The sequence below is a fragment of the Pristiophorus japonicus genome, chromosome 7 (assembly GCF_044704955.1).
Source record: "Pristiophorus japonicus isolate sPriJap1 chromosome 7, sPriJap1.hap1, whole genome shotgun sequence".
NCBI classification, from domain to species: Eukaryota; Metazoa; Chordata; class Chondrichthyes; family Pristiophoridae; genus Pristiophorus; species Pristiophorus japonicus.
The window spans coordinates 66,937,169-66,947,331 of NC_091983.1; the positions used below are offsets into that span (position 1 = coordinate 66,937,169).

The 10,163-nt window shown below is 43.1% G+C and overlaps 1 protein-coding gene across 1 annotated transcript in view; it reads left to right on the forward strand.

Moving 5' to 3' along the window:
• The window catches only part of ddx1 (DEAD (Asp-Glu-Ala-Asp) box helicase 1), a 55,776-nt gene extending 47,799 nt beyond the window's left edge, over nucleotides 1-7,977 (forward strand). Inside the window, exon 26 of the mRNA XM_070885015.1 lies at nucleotides 7,615-7,977. Within this exon, the coding sequence (XP_070741116.1) occupies nucleotides 7,615-7,745 (131 nt within the window). The 3' untranslated portion in view covers nucleotides 7,746-7,977. The remainder of the gene's footprint in view (nucleotides 1-7,614) is intronic.
• Nucleotides 7,978-10,163: the final 2,186 nt, after the last annotated feature.

Below are 10,163 nucleotides of genomic sequence, written 5' to 3' on the forward strand. Positions count from 1 at the left end.
GCAGTAGCAAGACATTTTCAAAAGCATAATTCAGTCAAGCAGAATCAGCATGGCTTTATGAAAGAGAAATCATGCTTGACAAATTTGTTGGAGTTCTTTGAGGATGTAACGTGCAGGGTGGATAAGGTGGAACCAGTGGATGTGGTGTATTTGGATTTCCAGAAGGCATTTGATAAGGTACCACATAAAAGGTTACTGCACAAGATAAAAGTTCACAGTGTTGGGGGTAATATATTAGCATGAATAGAGGATTGACTAACTAACAGAAAACAGAGAGTCGGGATAAATGGTTCGAATTCCTGGTTGGCAAACTGTAACTAGTGGGGTGCCACAGGGATCTGTGCTGGGGCCTCAATTATTTGCAATCTATATTAGTGATTTGGATGAAGGGTAATATAGCCAAGTTTGCTGATGATAGAGATGGGTGGGAAAGCAAGTTGTGAGTAGGACGCACAAAATCTGCAAAGGGATATAGACAGGCTAAGTGAGTGAGTAAACATTTGGCAGATTAAGTATAAGGTTATCCACTTTGGCAGGAAAAATAAAATTATTTAAATAGAGAAAATTTACAAAACGCTGCAGTACAGAGGGACCTGGGGATCCTTGTGCATGAAACACAAAAAGTTAGTATGCAGGTACAGCAAGTAATCAGGAAGGCAAATGGAATGTTGGCCTTTACTGCAAGGGGGATAGAGTATAAAAGCAGAGAAGTCCTGCTACAACTCTACAGGGTATTGGTGAGGCCACATCTGGAGTACTGTGTACAGTTTTGGTCTCCTTCTTTAAGGAGGGATATACTTGCATTGGAGGCAGTTCAGAGAAGGTTCACCATGTTGATTCCTGAGATGAAGGGGTTGACTTATGAAGAAAGGTTGGGCTTATACTCATTGGAGTTCAGAAGAATGAGAGGAGACCTTATTGAAACATCCAAGATAATGAGGGGGCTCGATAAGGTAGATGCAGAGAGGATGTTTCCACTCATGGGGGAATCTAGAACTAGGCAGCATCATTTCAGAATAAGTGGCTGCCCATTTAAAACTGAGATGATGAGGAATTTCTTCTGAGGGTTGTAAATCTGTGGAATTCTCTGCCCCAGAGAGCTGTGGAGGCTGGGTCATTGAATATATTTAAGGTGGAGAAAGACAGACAGATTTTTGAACGGTAAGGGAGTAAAGGGTTATGGAGAGTGGGCAGGGAAGTGGAGCTGAGCCCATGATCAGATCAGCCATGATCTTATTGAATGGCGGAGCAAGTTCGCGGGACCAAATGGCCGCCTACTGCTCCTTTTTCTTATGTTCAAATAACTTCTCTTTTAAGGACTCCCATTGTTTTATTTCTGTTCTGCCAATTTTGGATTCCAGTCCACCTGGGCCAGAACTCTCTCTAACTCCCTGAAATTAGCCCTCCACCAGTTGAGTATTTTTACATTTTGATTGTTCCTTGCCCTTCATAACTATTCTAAACCTGATGATATAATCACCATTACCCAAATGCTCCCCTGACTATGCAAATAAAAATTGATGTTAGTGTAGACTACTATATGTTAAAGGCATGGCCTGAGTTATTGGGAGCAGTGTATCAAGTCATTTTTTTGTAATCATTTATTTCACTAATGTAATCCTACTGCCTTTTATGCAGTTAATTTTTCAAATCTTTTTGGGGAATAGCTGCTAGATTTTGATGAGTTTAATGGTCAATCTAAAAGAATTTCAAATTTTCCCCTGTTCTTGCTCTGCACCCCAAAATTGGATCAGGATTTACTATTTATGTCCATAGTTTCACACATGTCTATATTTAGCATGCTTGATAGCTTGGAAAAGCATGATTCAATCAAGCAGAGTCAGCATGGTTTTATGAAAGGTAAATTATATTTGATAAATTTGCTGGAGTTCTTTGAGGATGTAACGAGCAGGGTAGATAAGGGGGAACCAGTGGATGTGGTGTATTTGGATTTCCAGAAGGAATTCGATAAGGTGCCACATACGAGGTTACTGCACAGATAAAAGCTCACGGGGTTGGGGGTAATATATTAGCATGGATGGAGGATTGGCTAACTAACAGAAAATAGAGTCGGGAGAAATGGGTCATTTTCCAGTTGGCAAACAGTGACTAGTGGGTTGCCATAGGGTTCGGCGCTGGCGCCTCAACTATTTACAATCTATATTAATGACTTGGACGAAAGAACCGAGTGTAATGTAGCCAAGTTTGCTGCTGATAAAAGATGGGTGGGAAAGTAAGGAGGACACACAAAATCTGCAAAGGGATATGAACAGGCTAAGTGAGTGGCAAAAATTTGGCAGATGGAGTATAATGTGGGAAAATATGAGGTTATCCACTTTGACAGAAATAATAGAAAAGCAAATTATAATTTAAATGGAGAAAAATTGCAAAGTGCTGCAGTACTGAGACCTGGGGGTCCTTGTGCATAAAACACAAAAAGTTAGTATCTAGGTGCAGCAAGTAATCGGGAAGGCAAATGGAATGTTGGCCTTTATTGCAAGGGGGATAGAGTATAAAAGCAGAGAAGTCCTGCTACAACTGTACATGGTATTGGTGAGGCCACACCTGGAGTACTGCGTACAGTTTTGGTGTCCATATTTAAGGAAGGATATACTTGCGTTGGAGGCTGTTCAGAGAAGGTTCACTAGGTTGATTCCGGAGATGAGGGGATTGACTTATGAGGATAGGTTGGACCTATACACATTGAAGTTCAGAAGAATGAGAGGTGATCTTATTGAACCTTATAAGATAATAAGAGGACTTAGCAAGGTGGATGCAGAGAGGATATTTCTACTCATAGGGGAAACTAAAACTAGGGGACATAGTCTTAGAATAAGGGGCCTCCCATTTAAAATTTAGATGAGAAATTTCTTAGTGTTGTAAATCTATTGAATTCTCTGCCCTAGAGAGCCGTGGAGGCTGGGTCATTGAATATATTTAAGGCGGAGATAGACAGATGTTTGAGCGATAAGGGAGTAAAAGGGTCATGGAGAGCGGGCAGAGAAGTTGAGCTGAGTCCATGATCAGATGAGCCATGATCTTATTGAATGGCGGAGCTGGCTCGAGGGGCTGTATGGCCTACTCCTGCTCCTATTTCTTATGTTCTTGTTTTCATTCTGCATAACCCATTACAAAAGCTATTAATTATCAACCAAGTCAGGTTTATCCACAGCATAACAATCCACAGCACAGCAGAAGTACAATTTAACTATTGGCCCGGATTTTGTGGTCAGCAGCAAAATGACTGTACGCGCTGACCTCAAAGGAAGCTGCCCACAAATATCTAGCGATCTCTGTGGCTTGATTTCACCTTTCCCTGCATTAAGTTTGATTCTGGCGCCCAATCTAGGGGATTTCCAGCGTCCAACAACAGTCATATCATTAAACAGGCTAAGCTAAGCAGCCAGTCATATTGAAGAATTCTCAGACAGCAAACCAGGAAGTAAAATGCACTGATTATTCTTCACTTTTTATATATTTTACGGACCGAAATAAAGATTGGGACTAAGGGAAAAGGCTGAAAAATCATTTTTTTAATATAATTTTTTATTGTATTTTTAAAAAAAGGAATTTTTATAATGGAAAATTTGACATTTCACAAATATAAAATTAGTTTTTTTAGGGCCAAAGACTATGTTCAGCAGTAATTATGACTTGGTATACCATTAAAAACCCAATGCCCAAGGCCTTTAACAGCAATATTACAGTGCAAAAGGACTAGTTCTCTCAGTTCAGTGATTTCTCAACAATTGCAGTTTGCAGGGTCTTCAACAACACACCCTGTGGAGAAGCAAGTAATCACTGACAGCAACTTCTGGATTTCTGCATTTTACTGCACACGTGCGGACGCCAGAAGTTACTGCAGTTTCACAGGGTAATGATGGCCAAAACTGACAGTTTTGCCATCATTGCAGCTGCAAAATCCTGGTCATAATTTGCAACAGCAAAGATATGTTCATAAGCTTCCAATGTTAAGATTGTCCCTTGGAGACATGAGAATGCAATGAAACAGCATCTTTGAGTAGCATGCTGCCTGCAGCATCAGGTAGTTTTGTGCTGGTGTGATGCGCTGGATTATGTCTGATATTTTTGTTTCCTCAGTCATCTGCTCCTCACTTGGACTTAATTTGCATGTATGTTACTTTTACTGGCAGTCATATTGTGCTTAGAAACTTATGCAGTTGAATTAACTATTGAAATACACTTTAATTTCTTTACAACTCAATCTAATACAACTTAACATTCTGAAACTTAACATTCTTAAACTCTCATCCGCTCTCACCGTTCAGAGCTGTGTGTTGGCTGTCTGACCACCTTCAAATGCTTTCAAAAATTTGATTGGTTTGAACAATTAAAAGTATTAGCAAGAAAGACCCACTTCAGGTGATCTAACTAACTAAAATGACCAATTGGTCTACGTGGATCACTTTCCAAGATACCATTCAACTAACTGTTAGAAACTTAAATTATTAGGTTTACAAAACACATTTTTTTTATTATGCAATTCCTCCTTTGTTTAATAAACTAATAATGCCTTAACAGGGCCTTAAAGACGGTCACCTGCCCGAGGACCATGACCCATTCATCTACCTTGTTGCTTTAGGAGAGGGGTGCGCCAGGGATGCCCCATGTCCGGCCAGTTATATGCCATCTGCGTGGAGCCTTTCCTGCGCCTCTTGCGGACGAGGTTGACGGGACTGGCTCTGCAAGGGCCGGGCGTGGAGGTCGTCCTCTCGGCTTACGCCGATGACGTGCTCCTCGCGGTAGAGGATCCCGCTGACCTGTGGAGGATGCGTGAGTGCCAGGAGATTTACTCGGCCGCATCCTCCGCCAGAATCAACTGGGAGAAATGTTCCGGACTCCTGGTGGGTCAGTGGCGGGTGGACTCCCTGCCGGAGGAGCTCAGGCCTTTTGCCTGGAGCACGACCCATCTCCTCTATCTGGGAGTCTACCTTAGCCCCGACGAGGGAGCCTGGCCGGCGAACTGGCAGGAGCTGGAGGCCAAGGTCGCCGCTCGCCTAGGGCGCTGGACAGGACTGCTCCGAGTGCTGTCCTACAGGGGTCGAGCGCTAGTCATAAACCAGCTGGTGGCCGCAATGTTGTGGTACCGGCTGGTCACTTTGACCCCTCCCCCTGCGTTTGTCGCCAAGATACAGAAGAAGCTGGTGGACTTCTTCTGGAACAACAGGAAGCACTGGGTCTCTGCCGCGGTCTTGAGTCTCCCGCTTGAGGAGGGCGGTCAGTCGTTGGTGTGCGTCAGCGCCCAGCTCGCGACTTTCCGTCTTCAGACCCTGCAGAGATACCTTTACGTCGAGCCCCCTCCTAGGTGGTGCGCTCTGGCGACATTTCTTCCGCCAGCAGCGCGACCTCAATTACGACACGCAGCTCCTGTTTGTGAACTTGGGGGGTGTCAGGACCGCCCTCCGGGAGCTGCCTGTCTTTTACAAGGAACAAATCAGGGTCTGGAACAAAGTCTCCACCAAGCGCAGCTCTCCGCCGGCTGGAGTGGCGGCCGTCCTGCAGGAGCCGCTGCTCGGGAATCCGTACCTCCACGACCAAGATTTTAGGTGGCGGTCCGACGAGAGGGCTGTGGCTGGTGAGGTGACCAGGGTCAGGGACCTGCTCGATGGTGGAGGAGCGGGCTGGATGGCGCCAGGCACGCTGGCGCGGCGCCTAAATTCAGCAGACGTCCGCCGCGCGGCCGAAGCCATCGAGTCGCTAAAAACAGCTTTAGGCCCTGACTCTGTTAGGTGCATCGAGGAGGCTCAAGCACGTGGGGAGATCCCGTCCGAACTGACCCCCGTCCGGACGGAATTCCTCATTGGCGCCAAACCCCGGAACCTCCCTCGGGGGCCGGCGCCTCACAACTTGAGCCGCCTCGGGGAAATCCCCTCCGTGCCTTTCAGTTCTGCACACTCTCAACTTTGCCATCCTCGCCGGCCGTCCGGACACGCCATGGCGTACCATCTTGCCGTCCGGAGGAGGCGGGGGTCCCCGATGGAGGGCACTCTATGCGGGAGTCCTCCCACTATTCATCGGGGACTTGGAGGGTGGTGCACGGAGCAGTGCCGTGCAACAAATTTTTTAAGCCGGTTCACGGACTCCCAGGCCGCCTGCAATTTCTGCGGTCTGGAGGAGTCCGTGTTCCATGTTTTTATTGAGTGCACGAGGTTGCAGCCCCTGTTTCATTATTTAAAGGGGCTGCTCCTGAAATTCTGGCTGCACTTCAGTCCCACTCTCCTGATCTTTGGGCACCCTGCGCGGAGGGGAGCGGGTAGGTCCGAGGGCCTCCTCGTAGGACTGCTCCTGGGCACGGCCAAGGGTACCATCAGCCGGTCGAGGGGGTCGTTCAACCTGACTGCCTGCCTCTCTTCCGCTCTTGCATCCGGTCCAGGGTGTCCTTGGAGATGGAGCACGCGGTGTCCACCGGTACGCTCGCGGCCTTCCGCGAGAGGTGGGCACCGGAGGAACTGGAGTGCATCATCATGCCCGGCAACCAAATTTTAATTTGATTTTACGTTTTAAAGTTTAATTTGTTTTAATTGCCGGTGCTTTTAGTGTCCCCCTCCCCTTTTATAGGGGGCACTGGAGGAAAAAAAAAAAAATTGATTTTAGTGCCCAAAAAAAAACAAAAAAAAAAGAAAAACACAAAAAAAAACATAAAGAAAAAAAATGGGCCTTGTAAATATCTGGTGTGTCATCCAGGTCGGGTGGCACCAATTAATGTTTATGTTTTACAGGTAAACTCCAAAAGAGTTTCATCTACCTTGTTTGTTCGGTATTGACAAGTTCTCAAGCTTGCAAAACTACTTAATTAATTGCACCTGGCCATACCCGAATGTCTTACAAGAATTAACATTAATTTGAGTACCCTGCTGTTTTCTTTGCTTCATTAATCACAATAGTTGTTACCATTGTGTTCCTTCATGGTCTTGAAATATGTTCGTCCAGATTGTTTAATTTTTCACAAGCCCTAAACTTGCATTCAAATTTTTTAAGGATTGAGGGAACACACTTCATAAAATCATACAACATAGAAGGAGGCCATTTGGCCCATCATGTCTGTGTTGGCTTTTTGAAAGAGCTATCCAGTTAGTCCCACTCCTCTGCCCTTGCTCCATGGCCTGGCAAATTTCTCTTTGTCTGATTCCAGAAAATAAAGAGTTATCCTGGAGACTATGATTTGAACCATGTCACACTAAAGTATTGGGGAGGAAGTAGTGTTTGAACAAAAGCCACATTGGGGTCAGACCACTTTCAGGAGAAGTAAAGAATACCAGTTCAGTCTGAAGCAAAATCAACTTGTGTGGCATGAGATTGTCCCTACAGTTTTTGTGCCCTCTACTTATTTTGCAATCTCTCTTTGTTGTCACAAAATGACATTTTTTTATACACTTTACTCATGGGTTCTATTTCCTTTTACAAATCATCATTTGTGTGAAGTCCATTCATTGAGCTGCTCCCATCAAGTCATAGCAACAGCAATAACCACGGATGGCATCTTTGCTAGTGAATGTGTGTCACACTAGCTGATGAGACTTAATGGGAACAAACTCTGACCAAGTAATTCAAACTTGTCTTAATTTTAACTTTCTTTGCTCTTCCTCTTGGCAGGTGGGCAGTACAAGGGCCATGTTGATACTTTGGCACCGACAGTACAAGAGCTGGCTGCCCTTGAAAAGGAGGCTCAATCCTCTTTCTTACATTTTGGCTATCTTCCCAACCAACTGTTCAGACGCTTTTGATTGTAACATGCGTCTCAGTTTAGTGCAACAAAGAAGCTGACAAGTTACAAAAGTTTGAAATGTTTATTACAGCAAAGCGCCATCTAGGAATGGTTAACAAACACTAAGGTCTGTATGTCAACCTGTATTTCAGTGTTTAACAGCATTTACACACGGGCCTAATGTGATGGTGAAACGTCAAGCGCCAAAATTGCTCTGGTGAATAAACTGTTCAAAAAATTATAGTGGTTTGTGTGATTTGATAATGTATGTGACTGGAAAGCATGGTCATAACATTAAATGTTTTTCCCGCTCTTTTTTTTTAATTCATTCTGCAAAGGAAATAGATCTTGGATCTTGTTTAGATGCCAGCTGGACAGATTCCAGGATCACCATTAGAATCATGAAGTAATAGTTCCTGAAACCATTGGCTACTACTCGCATTTCAATTTATGGCTAATATTGTTTTTAAACTTGTTTTTAAATTAACACTTTGCTGCCTCTCATCCGAATAGGACTGGGTGATGCTCTATTATAATACTTTTTCTCTCTTCTCTTCCAGTCACCCCCCCTCCCCAGGAAACTTTAGTATGAATTTAGCTTGGGCTGATTTTAGATGAAAGCTTCCTTTCAATGCAGTAAGGGCCTTTGTTTATACAAGCCTATAAGAGCAAAACAACCCATAATATGGCATAAAGGTGGCTGACATTCGAATGCAAAAAGCTCCATTCTTAATCACTATTATGACTTGCTAACACACACAAATCCAGTACAGCACAATATTAGATGTACTTTGGGAAAACTTATTTTAATGCAGCGTTGCGTTCTGAGACTCTATACAACCACTTATTTTAACATAGACAGTAGCCTATTAAAATGAATGGTTACAATTGGAAAACCTAGGCATATATCTCACTCCTAGATGCCACACATGCAATCTACAGCACCTGCTGCGAAAGGCCTATTCTGTACCAAAGGCACACCTTCCAACTCCTAAGAACTTTGGGCAAACTGTCATCCTAAGATTACGAAAAAGCAGCATAAAAAGAATTGATGGTGATTTAAGCTATAAGCATAGAAAATGTTTCATCTGCATTTGGTATTGTATGTTAATCGAACATTTCACAGAATTGCAAGTACAGGTTAGCCATGTAAATTTCCTATACAAAATTATTTTGGACACAAGGTGATGCCACAATTACCCAGAATTCAGTACAAATTAACATCCTTCAGAGGCTAAAATGAACACGCTTGCAAATCATGCTTTTCTGAAGCTATAGTTAAATGTTGGGGTAATCTGCATCCGAGGATTATTTTTAAAAAAACAACATTTTTTTAGGATTATTGTTAATAGCAAGTGATAGTGTTTCATCACTTCCAGCACTGCCCCTTCCTTGAAAACAAAGATTCACCAAATAACTTTGCAATAATTAGTTTGTAAAATAATGAATTCACTTTAGAAAATCAATATACATTCTTTATTCTACAGCCGTCATAGCCCATGGCTTATTGGTTTCTGAGGAAATCCTTGCACTAATCATATGGAAATGTTTTCCGCACCAGAATTGCCAATTGTTTTTTATTCAGCTGAAAGGCTTTTTGTTCCTTGCATTGAACACATTTTTCATAAAGTTAGGGATAAACTCCTCTACAGGAGTTGGTTAGGCAGCATATCAAATATACTCTTACCAAAATTGGCCAATTTAGAGGTTTGTTTTTGGGTTCAAGTACTGGGATGAATCTCTAGAAAATATACTAGGTTGACCTTAATAGGATCAACATACAAAATAAAAGCTACTAATTGGAAAAACCAAAAGAAAAGCAAAACATGCTAGAAGTACACATGGTCAATCAGCAGAAAACATAAGTTAATATTTCAGTGTAAATACAGTTCTGATGAAAGGACCACATCTAAAATTGTGACCAATTTTTTTGTGTCTTCAGATGCTCATGAATTGCTGTACATTTCCAGGTGTTTCTATTATCGGGTCATGCCTTTTGGGTAGAGTAAGTAAAGCAAGCAACAACAAAAAAAGCTATTTTATTTAATTTTTCCCTCCACTATAAGGTTAGGATTGAGATTCTGCAAGGTTCAGCTCCATTGACAAATTATCCAATAATGAAGTAGCTCATGCCAGCCAATAGCAGCAGCTGGCAACATTTAGGCTTGGGCTGACAAGTGGCAGGTAATATTTGTGCTACGTAAGTACTCGGTAATGATCAGCCCCAACAACAAAAAGCTACTCCCTAGCTGTGAAGGATACAACTGTCACTGAATTCCCCCACCATCAAAAGCCTAGGGGGTCACTATTAACCAAAAGCTTAACTGAACTAGCCATATTAACAATGTGGTTATGTGCACTGCAGAGATTGGGTATTCTGCAACTAGTGGTTCACCTCCTGAGCTTCCTTAATTATTTATAAGGCTTGTCAGGAATG